Source organism: Uloborus diversus, chromosome 9 (genome assembly GCF_026930045.1).
Source record: "Uloborus diversus isolate 005 chromosome 9, Udiv.v.3.1, whole genome shotgun sequence".
In the NCBI taxonomy this organism is placed as follows: domain Eukaryota; kingdom Metazoa; phylum Arthropoda; class Arachnida; order Araneae; family Uloboridae; genus Uloborus; species Uloborus diversus.
Genome location: NC_072739.1, coordinates 27,847,725 through 27,873,240, shown reverse-complemented (window position 1 = coordinate 27,873,240; position 25,516 = coordinate 27,847,725). Strand labels below are relative to the sequence as shown.

Below are 25,516 nucleotides of genomic sequence, written 5' to 3'. Positions count from 1 at the left end.
CGCAATCTTTTTGCATCTGCCACGGGTATAAGATTTTGTGCATTTATGATGCTTACTATGCCTTGTGAAGAGGCAAAGAAATTACGTTCATTTGTACCTCAGCTTTAGATAACAAAAAATGTGTGGATGTTGTTTATATTGACTTTCAAAAAGCTTTTGACAAGGTACCGCATGTTGCTCTTCTCAGCAAGTTAGCTGACATTGGAATAGGAGGAAAAACTTTACTTTGGGTTAGAAATTGGCTTACTGGTAGGAAGCAAAGAGTAGTTGTGAGAGGAAATCATTCTAATTGGAGTGATGTTTTAAGTGGGGTTCCTCAGGGATCAGTTTTAGGGCCTCTTTTGTTTATTATATTTATGAATGACATCAATGAAAATATTTCTGGAAGCATGAATTGTTTTGCTGACGATGTAAAAGTTATGGGGATTGTTGAAAATGAAGAACAAGTAAAACAGCTGCAAGAGGATTTAGATCATATTACTAAGTGGGCAGATAAATGGGGTATGGCAGTTAATGTAGGGAAATGTCAAGTGCTACACTTAGGTCATGGAAATAAGCGTGTGAGATATCGTTTACAGGGTTCAGTCATAAATCAGGCTGAAAATGTTATGGATCTGGGTGTCTTTATAAATCAGGACTTCAAGTTTAGTCAACAGTGCAGTATTGCTAGTAACAAAGCCAACAAAATGCTTGGGTTCATCAAGAGATCTATTTCAAACAAATCTAAGAAAGTTCTTCTGCCTTTATATAGGAGTTTAGTAAGACCTCATTTGGAGTATGCTGTTCAGTTTTGGTCGCCTTATCTGAAGAAAGATATTTTCGTATTGGAAAGGGTTCAAAAAAGGGTAACTAAATTAGTAAGGGGACTCTCAGATTTAGATTATGATACCAGACCTTAATAGGCTTAACATGTATAGCCTGGAGCAAAGGAGAGTCAGAGCAGACATGATTCATTTATTTAAATTTATCAAAATGAAAGATGTAAGGGAGTGGTCATTTATTATAGCCAGGGGGGGGGCCGGAAGCTATCTTGAGGGGTCACGAAAAATCAGGAATGATTTAAGGGTGGGTCATGGGGAAAATATGTTGCTTGAGGGGGGCCATGAAAATTTAGTTTGAGGGAAGGGATCATGAAAAATTTTATCCAATTCAAAAGAAAAAAAATTAAGTCCAGGGCATCTTGTCAAGTAGTCGGAACAGTTTGACTCGAATGTGGAGTCAAAACGGAAGCTATTCTGCCTTGAATACGGTAGATTTGTTTACCTGTGTTATAGTACCAGAGTGGTTTTAGTACCACCACCACTAAAAATTTAACAATAGAAATGTTCCACGCAATGTTTTCCAGTATCTTCAACGTCAAAAACTTCATACAGCCTAAGTTTTTTAAGCAGCTTCACCTGTCATTTACAATTACGTCTGCAGATCGCAAACTTTTCTATGCTATGTCACTTATTAACCGCAAGTGGTTGTTGTGAGCTTCACGAGAGCTGCTTTGGGACAGCAAAAGCTAATAGAGAGAAAGATAACGAAAATGTTGGATAGCAAATATCTCAGCAGGAAAAAGGTAATTAACATTAAAGATTGAAATTTTCTGTAAACCTAGAAAGTCGGAAGTATGGCCCCTAACTGACTTTCGAAATTCTTAATAAATTTCTTCCTAATTGAGTCTAAATACCACAAATGTCCACTACTGACTACTTAATATCAGAATCCGTAATAATTTCTGTGTTGTTATCTGTACATGGTAAAATTAAAACTTAGTTCCATTTCAAAAAGCGATCTCTACAGTCTGACTGATGGCTATCTGCAGTTTTTCCTATTTTGAATTCCGTCCGACCAAAAGAGTGGAAGATAAAGTTGAAATTGTGAGTGACTAGCCATTTTTCGTGCTGCAGTTATTTTGAGAAAGGAACAATTTCCCTATTTTTGCTCTGAAATAACTTGGGGGCCACTAGGGTCCCTCCCTTCTTTCTAGACATAAGGTTTAATATTAGCAATTCTATCAGGCCAATTACTAACCAATTAAATATAACCATATTATAAAAATATCCAAAAGTTTCATTACGTTCAGTTGGCTATTTTTTGGTTCATTGAACAACAAACAATGTGAGGGGTCACCACAGGCACCTCTGTCTTTCTAGTGTTAAGCACAGCATTATTTCAGAATTCAACCTTTAAGCGGAGGTTTAAGCCACCCATTTGAGGGCTTATAAACTTTCAAAGCAGTCCAAAAACTTCATTTAACACAAATATTTATTTTCTCCCAAGAACATAAGTAATGTTAAAAACTTGTTTGTTTCCCAACGTGCCATTTAAAAATAAAAAAGATACAGAATTCTCAGACTCTGATAATGATGAGTATTCTGCAGAAAGTGACAATGATGAGGTGTTAAAAGTCATTAATGACTCTTCTACTGATGATGATAACAGTGATGGAAGTTTACAAGATTACGGGAAAGAGATCCAAACCCATACTAGAAGTGGGCGATTAGCAGGGACTTGGAAAACATTTAAATTTATATAGTTTAGCATAAGTTAACATATATTTCAGTTATTTTGTATGGTATATGGTTTTTAGTAACCATTGGCACAGAGATTCCTCTTCCCTTTCTTTAAAGTATGTCATGCTTTTTAAAAATCAGAAGTTATGATTCATCTGTTCATTGCATCTAAAAAAATTGCATTACTTTATTTCTTAGGCTGTTTTTATTATGCATAACTTTCTGCAAATGTTTAACTCATAATTGTTAATGTTTCTCATATTTTTTCGGACTAAAAATTTTATTTAATAAAATTATCATTCATGTCGATTTTAAAATAATCCAAATCTTATTTCAGGATTATTAAAATTGTTTAATGGTGACAATTTGAAATGTTTAATGGTAGACAGCTGAATAGTTTGCAAAAAGCATAGATTTTAGACGTTTATTAAGAAATTTAACTATATTTTATGTACTATTCCTTCTATATATAATTTGAAATATAGATGAAAAGTTCAAGTGTTGAATGTTTCGTTAAAACTAATGTCATATTGAAATGAAAAAAAAAAAAACTAATAACTATAATAGCACCTTAACTTCTGATAATTGAGTTAGTCTTCCCAAAGAAAGTTGCGGGACACTATATAGTGTATTTAGCACCTATGCATTTTATCTTAGTTTGTTGCTTTAAATTTTTGTTTTGTATCCGTTGGATGAAATAGCTCTTAGCTATTTCTTTATATGTACACAGATTTTTTTTTTTTTTTTGTACTGATTTGTATAATGGGAAATAAAATTGATTAATAGTTTTCCGAACACTGATTTATAAGCTGAAAAAATACATATGCTGCTGTATGCTGATTAAAAAATAAATCTTATAATATAAATGTTGGTGGGGGGGGGTCATGAAAATATTTAAAATTTCATAGAGGGGTCATAAAAATAAAACAGAATCTTGAAGAGGGGTCACGTAATTTATTCAGTAAATAGATGCTCAGCTTCCGGCACCCCCCTGGCCGTAATAAATGACCACTCCCTAAATGGATTAAATTTTTGCGGGGAAAGCAGGACAAGGGGTCATTGTTTTAAGCTATTTAAATCTCAGGCTAACTTGGAAATCAGGAAAAACTACTACTTTAGCAGGGTCGTGGGCACTTGGAATAGCTTACCGGAAGAGGCGGTAATGAGCAAGGGAGTGGCTAGCTTTAAGAGGGCCATTGATCTTCATTGGGGACTAATTAATTGACTAGGACCAGCCTAGCTGGGCCCAGAGCCTGTTGCTGGTCGTCACATTTGTATTTGTATTTGTATTTTTATTAAAATCATTAAATTGAAAAGTTTTTAACAAAATTCATGCTCTTTAAGAGTGTTGAATGTCAGAAAGTTAAGTACAGAATCGCTGACTGAAATTTATTTTGTTTTAACTTCTTAAGTGTTTTAATACATACATAACATGTGTATTGTGTAGTTGGCAGGGTTTTTTTTTTTTTTTTAGTTTAAAAAAAAATCCGACTTTTTTTAAATTTAAATCGGTTTTAATGGTACCATTGTTTACTAGAATTATAATTTTCATACTTTTTAGAAGAAAAACTCTTAAAATTTGTCAGTTTTCTATGTTTATCAGCGCAGAGTCACATAAGTCACATAGTTTTGAAATGATCTACAAAATTTTGATCCATTTTGAAGATTAAAATAATTTGTACATTTTTTTCAAAAGGATCTATAATATTTAAATTGAATTTTCTGTATTTCAATCTCTTATATAAGTAACCTTATGTTTCTATGCCAAAATCAAACACCAGCTTCGCTGAAAATTGATTGTTGTGTTTGAAATTAGTCCTTTTGTATCCTGTAAATATTTCAATTATTTTTGTAGTTGTAAGTTATTTTGCCTCTACTACTTTCAGTCAGCTTATTACAGTTCTTATTTTAGCAATTATTTTATTTTTAAAAGCCTTTTTTTTTGTTAAGAAATTGTTAGTACCTGTTTTGTGTTTGAGAAAATACTAATTTTCAATCAATATCACTTATTTTTTAATAATTTTCAAAATAAAACATATTTCAATGGTTGTCACCTCCCACCCCCCTATTTAAATTTGATTCGGAGAGGGCTCATGTCTAAGAAGCAGTAAATGCATATTTTACTATAAATTTTGTATGTTTGTGCATTCAATATATTGTATGAAAGCAAAAATAAATATTTGAGTTGTACATATTTTTTCTGAAATATGTTTTCAAAAATGCTTCTTTAAGCAAGAAACTAGACCTTAAAAAGTAATATGAACTCCTTAAAACTCCTTACTTTTAATTTTCAAAGTAGAGTATGAACCCTGGATAAGGAGGTCCAAGATATCAAGGTTGACTGTTTATATTTTTAATTTGCATTGAAGTCCTAGTTAAATAATGTAGCCTCATTAATACAACTTCATCAATTAGAAATTTTTTTTTTAAATAGACCTTTGAGTACATTTCTCCAAAACTGAAAATGTTTCCTAACTTTAATGTATTTGCACGAGAAAAAAATGCCATTGTTAAGTAAGTGTACTCTTGACTACATTGATTCCAAATTTGATGTATTTTATTCTAACCATGCCTCTTTTCCATGTATTTAGAATTACAGTGCTATGGTGTATCACATTCCAGTCTTTCCTGCACATCTATCTCATGACTTGTTTCTAATGCCATCATTTTCAGTGCCTTTTTCTGTGTTCAACTGTGGTTTGCTGGAAATGAACCTCAGAGTATGTCACTTTGGTATTTTTTAAGCATCATGTTGTACTCATTTTTTTTTTTTTTTTTTGATCATAGTATAGCTGCCTACTATCTCGATTCGTTCCATAGACTCCAGAATTTAGGGATTTTCATTGGAATGAGGACAAAATCCCGTCTGAAATAATTAGGATCTCCTAAACGAAACCTTTTCACACAAGAAAGTTGTATTTGTCTGATGACATTTAAAACATTTAAATTTCATTTTCCTCCTTTTTTAGATTTTTATCTCCCTAAAATGCGGTAAAACCCTGCCAATGTTTTCTGAATTCCTTAAATTTGTACCTGTTGCAAGGAGTATTAATTATCACTTGTGAGAGAAAACAAACTTATGGCTCTTTTCAAACATTCCCCCCTTAAAAGTTGAAGATTTAAGGTCTTTTGCTTAATACTACTTAAATTAAAAAAATTCCTTTTACACCCAAAATTTTGTCGTTGAATGTATTGCCGCAAAGTCTCCCTAATTTTCAAATTTAATGCTGGCAGTAATGAGGTATTATATTCAATTTTTTTTGCTCTCCCTGTCTTTTGATGCATGGAATATACTGTATTCAACTTAACCTTGTCTATGGACAGTTACTTTAAAAAGCTGGGCTCTGAGACAAAACTAGATCGGTTAAACATTTTAAAAGAAAAAGAAAAAATACCTACCCTTTTTTGGCTTCATACATCGTTGAACATTTGTTTTTAACCAATATATATATCATCTTTTTTACATATTTTTGGTTTAACAATCACAGTCTACATTTTTACAATCCCCCTTGCTTTTTGAAGCTTATCTCCTTTCATTGGGGATTGATAAATTGCTTAGGACAGATTAGCTGGGCTTGGGGCCTGTTGTTTAAAGCTCTGGATTAGCGGTCGCCAATGGGCAACCATTTCATAGAAAATAGCCACCAAAAATAAGGTCTAAGTGGTCAGAAGTGGCGACTATATGTTTCTTTATTTGTTAAAAATCATTCTGCATTGTCCTAATACAACAGGCTTCCAACCCGCAGGCGCGAAGGGCATTTGGCGAAGGGAAGGGCGCCTTGGCAGCTTAATTCAGGGTAAATTCCTTTAAGGTTATTTATTTTTTGCACTGATTATATATTTTTTAAAAAATGGCTTCCAAAAGTCAAAAGTGGTTACCATTTTTTGTGACTATGGTAATCAGTGGCTACTATTCAAAATTCCTACTCTAGACTTTTATTGTTGTTGGTCGTCACTTCTGCATGGATTCCCCTAGGATACGCCCTTTCTGAAATAATCGATTCAAATGTCTGTATATCCATAAGCTAACATCTTGCATTGAAAAAGGGATCAACATTTTTTTTTTCTTTCAAATTAATGCTTTTAAAACATTGTTGTGATATTTTACATCTACTGTCTGATTTCTTTGCTGTCTTGCTACCCTTTTTTCCCCTTTCATTTTTCTGCTTAAAGGTAGTCATTTACTTTGTTGTTCTTGTAATAAGAATGAAAGTTCAAAAAGCATGAACCAAATTTGTGCATGATTTTAACGCATCCATTTTTTTTCCTCCAGAAAACTTCTGATATTAATATAAAAAACCTGCCAGCAAAGATGCAAGCTAATGTTAAGGTAAGTTTACTTCTTTGAAAAATATTTTGATTTGCATTTACTTTATTATGTAATAAAATTAAACATGAAATAAATATAATATATAATAAATTATGATGTAATATTAAACATGAATTAAGTATAATACAGTCGGACCTCCATATATCGAAGTAGCAAATTGCCGGAAAAAAATTCGATATATAGAAATTTTCATATATAGAAACGATCTTATTTTATCCTAAAAACCTCTTAACACATTAAAATTAAAGCTAATTTTTGTGTATGAAACCTAACTTCTACTTTATACGAGCATCGGATTAAATGAAAGTTAATAATTAAAAAAATAACAAATTACATTTTTGCGCCTTTATACATCTTCACTCCTCGGCAATTTAACTTCATCTGCAACATTAGGGGATCTCGTTTTGACAATGTGATTGAGAGAAAAGTAAAAAATCAATCTGCTTAACTTGAATGATTTTTTCTGCAGCTAAAAAGATTAGGAATGATAATTAACAGACAAAAGGGATATCTTGAAACTGATTTTACAAAGTTACTGGTTACAACTAAAATTTGAAATAAACTTGAGGGAATTTAAGAACTCCAGAACAGAGCAGCGACCAATCTACGCAGCCCTCAACCCCAGATTCCTTATGAGTTTTGTAGCAACCTTTAGTAAACATAATTTTCTCCTCTAACCTTCATTTTTTCATGAAACAAACAGTCTCAAGTGTTTCAAAAAAAAAAAAAAAAATCGATACATAGACTTTTTTTTATGTATAGAAACAATTTTTCTTTGTAATGTACATAGAAATTTGCTGGGTTTTCGATATATATAGAAAATTTCGATATGTGAAAGTTCGATATATGGAGGTTCGACTGTATATCACTTAAATTTCAATGTAATAATATTCAACTTAAATATAATGTATAAAATGTGAATGTTAAATATAAATCTATACCTCAGAGCCAGAATGACGCAAGTCCAAAAATTACGAATTTTCCGTTTGCATTGTATGTAAAAGCTTATTCCGTATCGAGCCATGTGAACTTCATTCTTTAGAAAATCCTTTTCAATTTTGTACCAGGGTTAAAAGAACGCGTGTCCCAGCCTTTGCATGTGCCAGCAAAAGTTTTTCCTCTCTCCTGTAAAATGACCATAATGTGACTTACGTCCTTCTGGCTCTGAGGTAAAGAAATGTAAACTATGTTATTAAAACTGAAAACCACTGCATTGAGTTTTGTGTTTAGAAATTTCTTGTATTTTGTCAGATGTTTTAGATTTTGATGTTTTATTTTATGCTTTACTTTTTTTCATAGCAAATTTCCTGCTGTTTACATTCCTTATTTGATACTTATCAAATGAAAACTGACGTCTTTTCTGTTGGCTTCCTTAGTCACATTGTCGGAGCAGAATTGGAAAGCATTGCTCAACAACAGAAGAAAAAAGTAAGGTAGATTTCTTTTTTTATTAGAAATTTCTTGGGACCATATTTATATTTTTTGCAATTTTAATTTTTTATTTTTAGGTAGATAAATAATTTGTAGATCTTTTGTAAAGGAATTTAATTTACTTGAATTCTCTTAACATCCAATGGCTCTTGACCAGTTTAACCCTTTATAAACCAAATTCCTTTATAGTTTGAAGAAACAGTTAAAAACTTTTTTTATACACCTTTATACGTTAAAAAGGCTTCATTGCTTGTTTTAATTAAACAAGCTGATGTGTTTGTTCATCACATGACTTCCTTTTACGCCAATTTAATGATAATAGTGCCTTGGAGTAAGCAAGGAAACACTAAACATTTTCACCCTTAGTTTCTTGCGATCGAACCGAAACAAAAAAGCGTTTTACACAGATTTATTTCTCCATTATTGGCAATTTCAATGTGATTCAGTGGTTAATCTTTAAAATTGCCAACATTGGCTGAAATAAAACCAGACTTTAAAATTTAAAAAATAATCGCCAAATTTTCCGCCAAGTTGGCGACAAAACTTGGCAGGCAAAAGCTTGGCGATATATCGCTAAGTGTTTGACAAATTGTACTACCACTTGAGTTAGCATTGAAATTAACAATGATTCCCCCTAAAATGGTGCAAAAGAAACCCTTAGGAACATCCGAATGCAACCAAAAGGGAAGGTGCAGAGCTAGACCCCACTAGGAGTCTATGTACCCAATTTCACCTTTCTAGGACATACGGTTTTTAAGTTAGGCGAGATACATACACACATACGCACATACATACATATACGGACGTAACGAGAAAACTCTTTGTAATTAACTCGAGAATCGTCAAAATGGATATTTCGGGTGTCTGTACATTCCCAGGCATGTATCCACATGTGGTCAAGTCGAAAAAAATCTCAACATTCGTTCAGGGGTGAGCAAAATGGAAATTAAGGCCGATTTTTGAGTGAAATTTTTTTTGCGAATACAATACTTCCTTTTTTGTTAAAGGAAGTAAAAGTGCAAGGTGAGAAACAAATTTAGGTTGAAAGTATTAGGACATAAAGAGTATTATGACCTAATTATTGAAAATTTAGGCATTTTTCATGTGACTTTAGAGTCCCGTCCGAGTCCTAAGTGGTTAAGTGCTGTATTACAACAACTGTAGACAATTCTGAGTTTTAAGTAAGTTGTGTCCAAGTTAGCAAACATTCTCTCAATTGATGCTGAACTTGTAGGACTTGATAAGAAAATAATATTTAAAGAGTCTTTGGACTATCTTTCCAACTCCAGTAAGTTTCTTATTGCAGTCTACCATGTGACTGGATTAGCCTTTCTCCCGGTTTTTGTAAAATTACCGGAAAAAAAGTGTTGTTACTCCCAGGACCCTATCAAACCAAACTGGTGCGTAGGTCCCAAGTAGAAGTTGGTGCCCCCCTCCCCCCCCATGAACATCTGCACAATTGTCAATATTTTATGCTAGAAACCTATACATTACTTCATTTAAAAGGAAACCTGGGATTTGAATACCGAACACTTGATAGTCACCATACTAATCATAGTTAAAATTGCCTTACCATAAGGTGAAAATGAGTTAAAAATCAATTTAAAACTGCAAAAAAAAAAAAAACTTACTAATTCTGACATTAAGCTTTAAAAAAGGCTTCTTTCTGACTTTAACAGATGCAAATGTGTCAATCACATCATCGAAATCTAATTTTGATGTCACAGAATTTTCAATGGTCAATAAGGAAAATGCCTGTAAATTATCCTGAGAAACGCTGCTTCTTTTGATTTTGATACTTTTCAAAAATGAAAAGGAACGTTCACTGGAACAGTTGCTGATAGGCAAGGTAAGAAGAAGCTGCAGGGCTGAATCCACATTTGGACATGTATGTGTAATGTTTAGTGATCTTATTCATTTTAAACACTCTCCAGAGGAAAGGTTAACTTTTGTAAAACTTTGAAAGTGTGTTAATTCTTCTGGAAAATGTTAATCTATGTCATCCGAGAATTTTTTTTTTTTTGGAATTCTGTAGCATATTTTTTAATTTCCTCTTCAGATGCAGTAGCGTTATGCAAATACAAAAAGCCAAACCTTTTTTCTACATTGCTGTACACTTTGATTTTCATGTTAAGCTGAACAATTAATGAATCACAAATGTCATAATGGGACATTACTTTAAATGACACTTTCCCCACAAAAAAAAGTTTTGTTCTGGGTTTTATCCTGTCGCATGGAAACACTTTTTTCTTTCATTTGCATATGTTACACGATCACCAACTAATTCTCTAGCTTCATGTTCATACTCATTAAAGTTTTCCCTCACAGTTTCGATGAATTCTATGAGGGAATTGTACAATGGCAAGCAGAAGCATTGAAAGATTCCTGTTGAAAACTTTTGTTGATGCTATTCATTCTCTGTAAAATGACATCCCAAATAAGTCATTAGTGCTGTTTCCAATTTATACATTTTAGCACATAAGCTTTCAGCTTCATGACGAGCTAATGGAGCAAGATTTTCATTTCCAGCAATGTCATGCAAAGCTTGCCTTATTTGCTAATAAGCTTTATGCAGCACTTGTGTTGCATCAGCTTCTGCAGACCACCTGGTGTTTGACAAAGCTTTTATAGTCGATTTTTGGTTAAGTTTCCGTAGTTCTTCATGCAGTATATTCCATCTTTGAGTGGATGAAGAAAAAAAATTATAAATACTTTGGATAATCCCAAAAAAAAAAGCAACACTGTACGGCATTTACACCCACAAGCTTTAATGAGTGTGCTGAACAGGGCACATACTCTGCTAATGGATACACAGTTTTTATCCGAACTTGAAGGCCAGAATATTGTCCAGCCATATTACGGGCATTATCATAAGATTGTCTCCGACAGTGTAACATGTTTAAATTAAAGCATTCAAGCACTTCAAGTACAGTAGTAGACAAAGAAGCAGCATAATGGCTATTGATACTTAATAAACTTTTCAATAGGCTCACCTTCTTTATTTACATAGCGCAGTACTACAGATAGCTGATCTGTATGACTTATGTCCGGAGTGGAGCTCAATATTAATTCTTAGTATTTGGATTCTCTAATTTCAGCTAATATGTAATTTAGCACTTTGTTAGACATGAGCAGTAATATTTCTGTTGCGATTGAAAGTGATGTGCTCCCAGAAATATTTCAGAATTAAACAAGAACTAGCATTTTCTTTTTGAATCTTTGGTATGCCTTATCCTTTGGCATAGCAAAATTTCAGTGACACGAGGTTTCATACCATCTTCTAGATCTCGTGCGTGGCACGAATCACCGATTGGTCAATTGGCACTTAGCAAACTGTTTAGAGAATCTGTAATTGGTTTTAATTGCAACAGTGTGTCTTTAAATTGTTTGAACATGTGGTAATAGTTTACAAAATTAGTAATGTTTATTTTTCTTTTATGTTCTTTAGCAAATTTTTGATATACTTGTATTGAAAATTTTCATTAAAACTGACAAATACATTAGCTCAGTCATCAAGAGTCTCCTGGTAGCTGATGAGTTTTATTGAAGCAAGCATCTCTTTTAATGCTTGGCACGAGCGTATATGATGATTGCCGAAACATTTTTGAACTTTTACAATATTTTGTATTACTTGAACGGTGGGATGTTCAAATAAATTCAAGTAATGTGCACTGCAAACAACAGTTCTTTTGCTTATCCCATAAATCGAGCATTATCTGTTACTACAGCTTTAACTCCGAAATTTAATTTTGTTTCTTTGTGATTACTTTTTGTAAAGTACTTTATGATATTGTCATTTTTTGTAAGTTGTCAGCTTCTGGAGTTCAAAGGATAAGAATTTCCTTCACTCTGAATGCAAGGAGTAGTAAATTAATCATTAGATCCCTTTAAAGCCTCAGCATACTTTTGGACAGTTTAAGACATTTGAACAGTTTTGGATGGTAATAACTACCTTTCTTATCCAAATGACCATTTTGTAGAATTTTTAATGATATTGTTATTGTTTGAATTGTCATTATGCTCGTGCACCATTCCTTTTTATGTTATTCCTCACATAGTGACGTAAGACTATTGAGTTAAATGTTACTAGCCAGTCAAATAAAGCTACCTTTTCCTGTTATAGAAACATATTGCTTGTGACAAAATGTCAAAGCTTAAAGTAACAGAGCTGGCCGAGCTGAGGCATTTTTAAAATAAGGTCGTGTGAAGTGAGGATGTGAGTACGAAGCACCTGGCCAATTCCTGGACCAGGAAAACCCCTCTGCTCTCTGTGAAAAAAAAAAAAAAAAATACTCCCCCTGTCTCATGGACCATAGAGACAACTCACTTTTGTACACTTCCAGGGGTCTACTGTCCCCTCTTTAGTCCTTCGCTTTCTCCTCTCCCTCAAGTAATTGGAGGAATGTGTTTGCACAAACACAATTATCCACCCTCTTTTACAATGTTTGCTTTTCAAATTAGTTGATAAGAGATGAATATATTGACTCTGGAGCAATGGCGGATCCAGCCGATTGTTTTGGGAGGGGCCATCCGAAATTTTTGAACAAACTCCGAACGCCCCAGAAATTTTATTAAAATGAAGTTTTAAAAACTCAATTTTTGTGGTATCGGGACATTAGGTGAGGGGACGCATTTAGGAATCTGCCTTGGAAATGTTTCAAAATTTATATTGCCGAGTAATTTTTGAAAATTAGGAAACTAAAAACGCATTTTGTCTATTTTTGATGATGTACCGAGAAAGATCAGGTTTCAGGTGCTGGCCCCAAAATACTTTTTGAAAAAATAGCTTAGAAACCAAAATATTCCGCCATTATACATTGAGAAGTTAGAAGAGGAGGGATGCTCTTCTAGCTCTTCAGCTGTCCATCCTAAAAATGCACCTTTAGGTAATGTTTGCTTACATTTAAGGAAGAGTGAAGGTGCTTAGAATCCCTCCTTCCTGGAAATATTTTGCATTTGAGGCTCTAAAAATTCGATTTTTAACTATTTTTATACATATTTAAGAAAGGGATGGAAAATTCGTGAGCTCCTCCAAAAACCTCCTTTTAAAGCTATCATCACGATATGAACTAGGGAGGGAGGGGGTCCTATCAAAGATCGCTTGTAATTGAAATCCCAAAAAATTTCATTTAAGTTGCTTTTAAGCAAGTTAACTGATAAAGGCTGGATTAGCTAGTTTCCGTTGACATTTTTGCCAAATAAAAGACTTAAAATGCATTTTTTTGCTACATATCAAGGCATTTGTGAAAGGGCATGGGAAAAGTGTTCTCCCTCTAGTTTCGAAATTAAAGTCATAAAAACGAAAATTTAGGCTCTCTTTGGTCTTGTGAACAATAGGTATACTCTGAGAACAGCAACATTTAGAGATCGTCCAAGTGTCTGTAGTTGGAATCAAGAAATGATGTAAAAGATGGAGAAAAATTTTGGAAATAAAAGTTTTGTTTTGAGGGTAGTGACATAATTTTTCCATCAATTAAGGCCTATGCTTCTTTTTCAGTATAACACATGTGTTAAATTTTGTTATCTTCTCATAATATTTTTTTTTCTTAAAAAAATTCCTACGATCACAAGGCTTTGGGAGGGGCCATGGCCCCCATGGCCCCCCTCTAGATCCGCCCCTGCTCTGGAGAAGATTTATTCTAGTTTAAGAATATGTAAACAGCGAACATAAGCATTCAGACACTGAAGTATAATTTAGGTATATCCTGAAAAAGTTTCAATGGAAATATGCAAAAGTAGCAAACTCCTTAATAATTACCTTAGCTAATGCATACTCTCCTTGCCTTTGCACTGATAAACTCCTTAATGACATCACTATAATCCAGCCATTCATCTATCTGATGTTCAGTAGAAATAGTTGGCAGTTCACTTAGGCAAGCTTCGGTTTAAGCTTCGAAAAACTCCTTTCGCTGTTGGCTACTAACGCAGGAAGGGTCAACAATATTGGTAGAGCAATACATGCATTTGGTGCAAACTCATAGTCTTATTATTTTTTAAGTTTCTATCAGTGTACTCTCAGGTGTTGCAATGGTTGGAAGAACTTTTAGTTCATATCGTAATTGAAGAAAACTGATATCTTTCGATTTACCGTGAGTTAAAACATCGTACAATTTTTTACAGATTTTAGTTAAGGCTTCATGTGACATATCTTTAATTTTATTTACATTACACAGAAAACCAAAAACTTCGTTAATCTTCTGAAATCTTGTACTTAATGCAATAATTGTGGTGTCTAAAATGTTAAAATAAAATTCAACTTTATATTGCATTTCTGGGTCATAGATGGGGGGATCTCTTGCTTCACACTCAGGTTGTTTTTCATTTTTTCTCCTTCTTTTTTGTGGCAGTGACTCAATTTTTGGGTTATCCATGTCCAAACTAAGAAGCCAGTTCTTTGGCACCTGCTAAATATCCATTAAATTTAGTATCATTTTGAGCAGACGTAAAATAATCATCTTTTGTTCAAGTAAATCAACAGTTTTTAGTACTTCTGCATCAGTACTTTGTAGGGTGTTAGCTACCACTACAGTAGCAAGAAGATTGAATTTCGGTTGCATGCATAATAAAAACTATGTTTCCTTGGATAATCAATTTATTTAGTCTTCCTCGTGGCTCACAAACTTACAAGGTACCAATCGTTCCTTGTGCTATTCTCATTCTCACAACAACGACTCCGTTACACTGGCAGTCAAGATACCAATCATCAATGAGAACAATTTAGTTACAAAAAATAAAATATATAAAATGAATTCTAATAATTATACAAATACTTAAAATAATTCAATTTTTACATCACATAACACATTCCATATTTTAAAATATTTATTATTGATGTTTACTATTTTATAATTAAATTTATGAATAGATAAGATTTTAAAATCGATTGCAAGTTTCATCTCATGCAATTTCTTTTGACTGGTGCAGCCATCTAGCGGGACTTATTATAACTTTACTTGTTAGATTTATATTATTGATTTGTCCCATCAAGGGTTTTGCTAATGATATTAACATGAAGTAATGTGTCATACCATATTACTACTAAGCACAGAAAAGTAAAATCATTTATGTGGTTTGCCGAGCAACTTGCTTCATAAGTACCTATTTTATCTATGTTTTTGTTTTTAATAATATCAATCAGCTTATCATACATTTCTTCCATATGACATCTCAGAGGAGTTATTTTGTCGATTCTTTCCCATCTGATTTCATATAAGAGTTTTAAGGCAACACTAGCTATATGGTTTTTTAGAACAGACCAGCGCTGTGTTAATGCAGCGAAGACTCTATAAATTTTTGCTTCCAGACTGAAAAAGCAAGAACCCTCTGCAGTATCATTTAGAATTTTCAGAGAATGACTACTACATGGATTGTAGAATGCTCTTAAATTAAATTATAAAAAAATTAATCAAATACTTTGCCGTCCTTAAAATTGCAGTGAGTTTCTAATTCAATTCCAAACTGGGTTTTGCATATCCAAGCACTGGTACATACTCTTCCTAGTGGCAGAAAGTTCTGTAGCTGTCTGCGACAAGCTTTTAGAACTTCTAAATCTGTCTGCAAAATTTGCGCATAGTTTCAATAAATAAATTAAACAAGTCTTTTTTTTTAAATAATTTTATTTGAAGCAGGGCAAGCATGCTGCATTTTCATTAATTTTGTTGATAACTTTAGACACAACAAATTGCTTCATTAGATCACTTCTTGTGGGGTTTCTAAAATGTGAAGGATAAGTGGTGCCATACATCAATAACAAGGCTGCTTTTAAAAACTTTCTGGTTCCTTTATATCCAGACAGGGACCATTTAGTTGCGCAAAAACCCTCATGTCATTAGTGATAGCCACAAAATGTCTATTTGAGAAATATTCTCACCAATTCATTATAAAAGCTAAGTGTAAACTAAGTGTAAATGTTTTTACTCACTTGTATTTCTTTAATAATGAAAAAGCAGTTAACCTTATCCCTTAAAGGACGCTTGTTTCAAATCGCGTATTGGAAAAACAACGTGTAAACATCGGAACGACTTCGAACGACGTGTTTCGTCAGGAAGAAGGATGTGACGTCAGAGCATGAGCGGATGTGTGATGTAATCTCCTGATGACTCCGCAGCAAATTGAATGTTCTGGAAAGATCCAGATTGTCTCTTACGTAAGCATATCCGGAGTGACGTGCAGTGTGCGGGGTAGGATATAAGCAGATGGAATAAGAAGGAAATCACTCTTCTGCTCGCGTTTCTCATTTTCGACTGACGATAGTCGTGTTTTTAAGAGGATCGTTGGCTGTTGAAGCAACGTCCTGCACTGAGGAGATGGCTGTTAGGATTTTGCCATGAGAGTTAGGGACTTAAAATTTTTTGAAACATTTTAGAATAATTCTTGTTAGAGTGTCAAATATTTTTTTTTTTGGAAAGATGTTCTTTTGGAACATGAAGATTGATTTGAGTATTGTTGAAAGCCCTCATACTTATTTATACCATTTATTGAAGTTGGATTTTATTTACAGTTGTTAATTATTAGATTTATAAATAAAATGATTTAGCCTTTTAATTTGAGTTCTGACATTTCATTCACTTGATAGCTACAGAAATGTGAAATAGAAAGGCATCTGCTAAACTTATGGTGTTTACCTTCCTTACGGGAGTTAGACACAAATTGTTAAGTCAACAATTAGTGCCCACTTCTTCATCAGTCCCATCTTTTGCTCTTAACCTGTGTTTTCCAACAACATCAATCACAGACCCCCAAGTTTCTCATACTGCTTCAGAGACTGGCATTGATATGACAAATGTAAAAAACTTTAGAAAAGTAGGAACTTTTTTCCCCAGTTCTTCATGCGCAATTTCAAAAAGATGTTTTAAATCTGATGCATCACCCTCCATAACAATTTTATGGATTCTACTGAACATCCACTCACTAAAAATCTGGTAATAGAACCATAGAGTTTGTCGTAAGTCCACAGAAGACTCCACAAAAGGAAATACATTTAAAATTTCATTGAAACTCTCTTCAGTGAGTCCCCTGTTTATTTGAGCTTCATTGATGCAAATATTGGTTTTCGGATAAACCAAAAAGTCATAGTTGAACAAGTAACTCCTCTTGTCAATTATTGCAAAAAAGATTGGTTTACCATCTAATTCTATACGGAAATACACATTGCATTGCTCAATTAACGATTTTACATAGCCAGATGGGCTTAAGAAATTGGCTCTTAGCTCTTCACTTTCACTATTTTTGTTTTGAGATCTAAGAATCTTGGAGCTAATTGGTTTCTCATGAAGGGGAACATTATGGTATGTACTGGAAATACCAGTTTGATGGGGGAAACATTTCTAGCGATGTTTTTAAATTTGAAAACTAGTTGAAGTTTTGACAATATATCTGAAAATTGAATGGCTGTCTGCTCCCCTTCATTTTCAGATATTGCCGCTGAAAGTTCATTGAAATATGATTTCATTATTTTGAGAGATGAAACGAGATTTTTAATATAAGAAGTGTACTCCCAGGGCATTAGATCTGTTTCTTGCACTTTTCTTGATGTTTTTCCCAGCGCAGAACAAATATCTGAGTGCAAGAATATTTATCATCATTAGCTTATTCATCAATCTGTTACGTAACACATAACCATCAGGGTCTTGTTCACATGCAGATATCAGTGTTTGATAATCAGCTGAAAATGAATGAAAGACTGTTTCACAATAAGCTGATAACTTCATCATCTTAAAAACTTTGGATCTGTAAAAGAACTCGGGGGAACTGTTCTGAGCATTTTAAGAGAGCTTCAAAGCTTTTTCCTGATGAAAAGTTTTTCATAGTGTCGTGAACAAAATCAAAAGCATCTGTTACTATTTTGGGAGTATCAGCATGCTTTTTGATCAGCTCAGGATCACAGGATACTAAGATTCTTTTCACAGGTTTTTGTTCCAAGTGCTTTCCAACATCTTGCATGACATATTGCCCATCCACGGCAAGACCAACAAGATGATCAAGTACATAAGGCAAGTCCAAACCAAATTTTTCTACTGTTTGCAATATATGCTTTGCCAAGCCGCTTCCAGTTCGGTCAGTAGCAGGGCTGTGTTCAAGATAAATGGACTGAAATAAATTTTTACAGTTTATATTGAATGTAGGCACTCCTAATCCAATTATGTGACGACTTCTACGATTAGCCGTCATTTTATCAGCCACTAGGCCAATTGGTAGATCATTCGAAATAATAAAATTAGGAATTTCCTTACTTAAGTGATATATGTGTGAGCTAAAAATTTGCGTGCAAACTCTTTTGAATGGTTTTTTAGTCCCACTTCTCCTTCCCAGTTATGAAATTCGGCAAGAATTGTTTCATAGTCTCTGTACGATGACTCCAGTTTATAGCTTAGGTATGCTACAGTCGCACAATTTATCTCTGCTTGCTTACCTGTTTCATAATCTTGCTTTTCCTGCAAATTTAGTTTGTTCAGGCACTTTAAGTTTTCCAGATGGGTTGATGTTTTTGTGTGCCGAATAAAATTTCAAATGCCAAAAAGCAAGTGGCATGTTGTCCTCAGTAGTGAAATCCTCTCCTTTTCTAAAGTCATAGGTCAGAGTTGGTTGGCACACTTGGCATCTGATCCCATTTTGGCACCTTTTGAACTTCAGAGTCCCTGCCCACTTCATTACTCCTGCCACCGATCTTTGGAACTTTAGAAGGATTTCAATTTCCTCCTCTGTGAATGTTGAGTCAGCAGATTTAGAGGAGACTGATAGCTGCTGACTGTGCTGTTTTGGCATCTTTTTGAATTCCTCAAAGTCATTAGAAAGGTCTACAACAAATAAACATTTTTTAAAAAGAGCTGATTTGTTTACATTTTAACATATGTCAAGGATATGACATTTAATAGTTATTGCAAGATATCATTTTCAAAATCACCCCTTTTCAGAGTTCTCATTTTACATTTTAATACCAAAATTCCAAAGAAACGAACACCTAACTTAATTTTTGGCTATAGAACCAGAATGAAAAAACTAAATAGAAAAGCAAAATTAATTAAAATAATAAATAAATTATTTAATAAAAAATAAATAAATGAATAGAAAAGCTGAAATTTTACAATGTTGGAGTTAATTTATTATTCTCATATCGGGGAAAAATTGCCAAATTAATTTCTAAGTACCATATTTTCTTGTGTAGTATCTGTTTAAAAAGTGTAAAATTAATGAGGTGTGGATTGTGTATGTGTTTTTTATTTCCCCTCAACGCCAATGCATTGAACTTCGGCAGGATTCACCTAAGAGATTGTTTCCAATGAGTGTAATGTTGTTTATTTTACTTAGCTTGAATTTTCCTCCTACGTCATTCAGGCTGCTTAAAATAAGTAACTTTACAGTCAGACCATTTGCTCCTTTGTCTCTAAGTAACTTACTAGCATACTACACGCGCGATTTCAAGAAGAAATCCTTATTTTTTGGATTATATTTGACTTTATCACCAAAAATATTACTTCTTCACATTTTTAATTTAGTTGCTAATTGTGTGTTAAACCAGAACAATTTCACTTTTTGACATCGTATTATCCGCGCGCCGCTGCAAATTATATGATTTTTTTTCTTAGTAGGCCGCCGCGGATAATATGCAGGAAAATACGGTAATTGATTTTGATTTTTCAAATAAAAGAGAAAAGAAAAAATCAAATCGCAGATGCATCTGTTGCAATTTTTCAGTAAAGTAGTAAAAAATGTATTACTACCATACTATTACTGGACAAATAATTTTATCAAGAACGTTTCCCCATTTATTTCATGGTTTTAAAAGCGAAAAAATCCGATGTAATATTCCTGAGTTTTGCTTTAGAATCGCGAGATTTGCCGCCCCTGTGCAAAAACAAATTTTACGCTTTAGGGCGTCCGAAACGAAACTAAAACTCCGACAAAGGGCGTGTTCTAGTGACCTGCAATTTCTTTTTCACAATTCGTCTCCCACTCCAGCCTACGAGGAGTGGGTGTAGAACGGCATTTCCGGTGACAAAAGGTTACGTAACTTTTCCCCATCTTTTGTGCAACTAAGTTTTTTGTTCAAAAGTATGTAAATTTGAGCATTATTTTCTACTTAAATTCACTGAAAACTGAAAGAAATACCCACAAAAAGAAACTATGAATTATTTGACACTTACTTGGTAAAGTTTGCAGAACATCAGTAATAGTTGTTGGCATAATTAGAATTTAAGTTTAAATATCCAATATTCTATTTAAGAACATTAAACTAAACCAACATTAAATAGCCATGAAATGTCAAGTTGGAGACAAGTAAAAAGCATATTTCTGAAAAATTCCTTTATTCAAATATGACTAGAAAAATATAACAAACATCCCCGTTAAAACGACCCCCAAAATATCACAGCAAAGAAGTTCCAAAGATTAAGGAATAAAAAAGTCACCAGTCTGCAGATGATCTCACAAGTTAGTCTCGAGTCAGGGAAAGTAGATTGATAGGACGGTAATTTTGTGGGTAAGAGTGTTTAGTGTTGGGCTTGGGGATAGGAATAACAATTGCATTCTTCCAATAGTTTGGGAAATATCCAAGTCCGAAGATCTTATTGATGATTTTGGTGAGATGCGTAATAGCATTAAGTGGGAGATGTTGAAGGTGGATATTTTTAATATTATCTTCACCACCAGCCTTCCTGGTGGGGAGGTCCTTAATAGTGATCATAATTTCAAGAGGGGTAATAATTGGAATGGTATCAGCAGGGGGAGGGGAATTCTCAAGGAATTCCTTGATAGTGTTACTAATCAGAGTATTGTTGTTCACAGCATCATCTTGAGGGTTGGGGTAAAAAATTATTTCCAAGGTGCTAGCAATTAAATTAGCTTTATCAGGGTTTGTATAGACAAGCTCGTTATCAGAGATATGAAGGGTGGGGATAACTTGCTTCTTAGTAGTGAATTTACGAACCAGCGAAAAAAAAGCCTTGGTATTGTTTTCCAGGGAGTCAAAGTAGTCATTGAAGGTTTTAGTTTTGTACTTGTCAGTCAGTGTTTTTATTTCTTTTTGGAGATTGTTAAGTATAGTTTTAAGAGTAGGGTCTTTGGAGTTATGCCAGTTTTTTTATTCGATTTTTATGTTTAATGATGGAGATAATATCAGCAGGGAGCCTAGTGTGATTTTTATGGATAATTTTCGTGGTGGTGGACCTATCCAGTGCAAAGTGGATGTTCTCAGTGAATGTCTTGATACAAGTTTCAATGTCGTTGGTATTATGAATGGAAGGATTACCTTGGATCTTGTCATGAAGGATGGTAGTAAAGGAGTTCCAATTGGTAGTGCGAATTGTAATAGAGTCAGTGGAAGGGCGATGTAAGAGTCCAAAATCCAATAGAATGGGGCAATGGTCGGAGCTAAGCTCCGTAACCGCAGTAATATGGGCAACATTCAGAATATTCTTGAGCAGTGCATAGTCAGTTGTAGAGTTGGAAGAATTCCCAAAGTGAGTGGGAGTGTCAGGGGCAAAAATGTCAACTCTATGATTAACAGTGTAAGTAAGCAACTTATCGCCGTTGGAGTTATAAAGGCCGTCAGACCAGACCTGGTTCTTGCAATTAAAATCACCAATCAAAATGGTGGATGGACTGAGCATGAAAATATTGTCAAAATCCGAATCGATGAATGGCCTATTAGGAGGGAAGTAAATAGATGAAATAGTGATATTGGAGTTGTCAAGTGAACAAATAATCGTGGTGTTCTCGAAGCTGGAGGTGAGGACTGGGCGAACATAATGTCTGATACCCAACTTAACAAAAATCGCAGTACCGCCACCACGATTTGTGGTGCGGTCAACACGATGACAAATATAATTGGGAAAGAAGACCCTCTGAGAACCATTCAGGTGGGTCTCCTGGACACAAAAAATATCAGGAGAGTGAGCAATAAGGAAATCCGCAACCTCCCCTCTTTTAGAGAAGAGGCCGTTTGCATTCCAGGAACAAATAGAAAAATTGGGATCACTAGCCATGGGCAAAAGTAGTGCTGAGAGTAGACAAATCCCTCATTAGAATTTGTTGCCACTCACCTCTCTCTCTCTCTATATATATATATATATATATATATATATACACCATCAGCCAATGGGATTGCATGCCTCGATGACGTCAAGATGTTAACTTCAACTACAACTCATTTGTTTATTCCACAGCCACAAATTTTAGTATTTCCTCCATGGTACATGCGGTCTTCAACAAGTGGAATTAAATTAAAATCATCATGTGACAACTCGACTTTATCTTATCGATACATCAAAACACGCAATCTTCTATGGATTAAGAACACAGTCGCCATTAATTATGGCATGGGGAAAACGTCGGTTGAAGTGTTTACTCTGACTAGTTGAATTACCCTTTTACCATAATGGGCCAGAAGTAGGTAACAATATTCAACCTTAAAATATTTTCTTTAAATTATCAGCTGAGGGCCGAGAATAGATAAAATAATATTTTATGCCAACAAATTCCCCCCTTCTTGGTCACACAGCACGATACACTTCAAAACATGAAAAACCGACATATTTGAAAAACAATATTTAAAAATTTTTAAACACTTTTAATAAACGTATTGAAAAAATTAACACATTTGAATATTAACCTTTTACATTTAAATAATTACCAAAAATGATTTTGCACATCTTTCTCAATGTACCCCAAGTCAGAGGCTTGGTGAACGTATCTGCAGGATTTTCTGCGCTTTTTACATATTTTAATTCAAATGTATTCTCTTCTACTAAATTTCTCAAAAAATGATACCAAATGTCGATATGTGCTTTGTTCTGGAATTTTCTATAAGGGAATTTGAAAATTCTATTGCAGCTATACTGTCACAATTAATCACAGACCCATTAAATTTATATCCAGCTATTTCAAAATGTGATGTTTCTTCTAAAATTCTTTTTAACCACTCTATTTCTTTAGCTGCCTCGGTTAAAGAGATATATTCAGCTTCCATGGTGGACAATGAAACACACTTTTGTTGAAATGTTCACCAGATAATAGGTACCCTGTCAATATAAATAAGATTCCCCCCATCGAAATCCTGTCATCCCTATTAGCAGCATAGTCTGAGTCAGAAAAACCATTTATTTTAATTTCATTTATAGCAGACAAACTTAATTTATAGTAATTCATATATTTTAAATAACCCAAAAGTCTTAATAAACACTGCCAATGTTTTTCACCCGGCTTTGCTTGAAATTGTGATAAGATATTAACTGTATAAACAATATCCGGCCTAGTTTTTCCTTGCTATACAGTCGACTCCCGTTACAACGCGATTCGGCTTACGCGAAATGACTATAACGCGAGTTTTTCCTGAGCAACGAATTTTAGGGCAAATGCGAATTCCTCGTCCGCAATACAAACTTTTTTGGAAGGAAATATCGGTTTCGTTATTGGGTCCTAAATATTGATTTCATGAATATCTTTTTTCCCCATATTGCCACTGATAGCGAAAGTTCCCTTCATCAGACCACGCATCGCTTTGTTAGTGCATCAAGTAACCACTCGACGTCTTTCTTTCTCTTTTCTGTCTAAATAATAAGGTTGATGAAATAAAATGGCACCTTAGTGTAATGTTTCATCTAAAGTTTGTAAAGATGGGAAGAAAAAGAAAGTTTCTGGGGGAAAAAAAGTTCAAAATATTTGATATGCTTGAACAACTAAAAAGTACATCGACGGTAGCACAACAATAAGTATAAGTGATGTACGTACCTTACATGCGTAGTTTCATTTTATGTCTTTCCCTGCCATTGATCATTGGGCATAGTTTTTTATGTTGAATGAAACAGCTTTTTTATCTTTTTAAGAACAGTAAAAGTACAGTTTTTAATTATAAGGAACTTTAATGTATAGTTGAGGAATGCTTTAAAGCAGTTTGAGGGGTGTTTATAAGTGTATAAAAGAATTTTATGTGTTTCAAAAAGACTTGTATTCATACCCTTTTCTACAACGCGAAATTTCGACTTACGCGAGGAGTCTTGGAACGCATCTCTCGCGTAAGTCGGGACTCGACTGTATAGGACAAACATCTCAGTAAATTGTGATAAGGTACTTTCTCCATTTCTTTTATTTCATGGTAAATTTTTGGACAATCACTCAAAGATAAAATTGTACCTTCCACTATTAGGAGGGCCGAGTATGGGTATTGATACCTTTTAAAGATTTCACAAACTGACTTAATATAAGAATTTTGGTGTATAAAAATTTCCCCATTTTTTTCTTCAAATTCAACCCCAATAATTTTTTAATTCTGCCTAATTCTTTAATATAATGTTTGGATAAGTCCTGAATTGCTTCCTGAATTATAATTTCACTTTTTCCAAAAATTAATATGTCGTCTACACAAATCAATAAAAATACATTTCTATTTCTTGTATAAACACAATTACTACATTTACATTTCACAAAATTTAGACCTTGGAGAACCCTATCAATTTCTAGGTACCAATTTCTCCCCGAATGAAGACGACCATATAGCAATTTCTTTAGACAACATACCCAGTCTGCTTTTCCCGGGATTACAAAACCCTGTGGTTGTCTCATATATATTTCCTCGTCCAAATCAGCATAAAGATATGCATTTTTGACATCTAATTGGAAATGACTTCAACCTAGAAATATTACTAAAATTGAAAAAAACATTCTAATGAGGAAGAAATTGATAACTGGGGAGAATACCTTGTGAATATGATTCACCTGCCACCTGTCTATTTCCCATCGCAACCAACCTACTTTTAAACCTGTCAGTTTTCCCCTGGGCATTCCTTTTCAAGTCATATACCCACTTATTACCAAGTACTGGTTTATCAACTGGCTGGGGAACTAACTGCCACACACCACCTTCTTGAATCACTTTAATTTCTTCAGACATGGCTTCTTGCCAGTGTTTTACTTCTGGGGTCCTTAAACATTGGTTATAGTTTTGGGGAATGAGAACTGACAAATTTGCCTCTGGCTCGGGTTCCATTTGTTCATTAGGGGAATTAAAAATATCAAACAAAATGTTACAATTTCTTTACTCTTGAAATCAAATAGTCCAAGATTGTAAACAATTATTTTCCCGGCAGTATTTCTCTACATCATTTGGTGACCTCAACCTTGTTTTATTTCCCTTGACATAATAGTAGATGTCCGTACGGTCCCGTCTTTCTTTTCACAGCATCCCTTATCCATTCAATTTCCTCACAAGGAGTGGGAACTTTCTTTTCATCTACCGTATTTTCGGGAATAAGAGCCGCAC

At 33.9% G+C, this 25,516-nt stretch overlaps 1 protein-coding gene across 1 annotated transcript in view; it reads left to right on the top strand.

The window, feature by feature from the left end:
* The window catches only part of LOC129229253 (sec1 family domain-containing protein 2-like), a 100,755-nt gene that overhangs the window by 7,593 nt on the left and 67,646 nt on the right, over positions 1-25,516 (top strand). Inside the window, exons 3-5 of the mRNA XM_054863520.1 lie at positions 5,093-5,221; positions 6,775-6,831; positions 8,131-8,259. Of these exons, the coding sequence (XP_054719495.1) occupies positions 5,093-5,221; positions 6,775-6,831; positions 8,131-8,259 (315 nt within the window). The remainder of the gene's footprint in view (positions 1-5,092; positions 5,222-6,774; positions 6,832-8,130; positions 8,260-25,516) is intronic.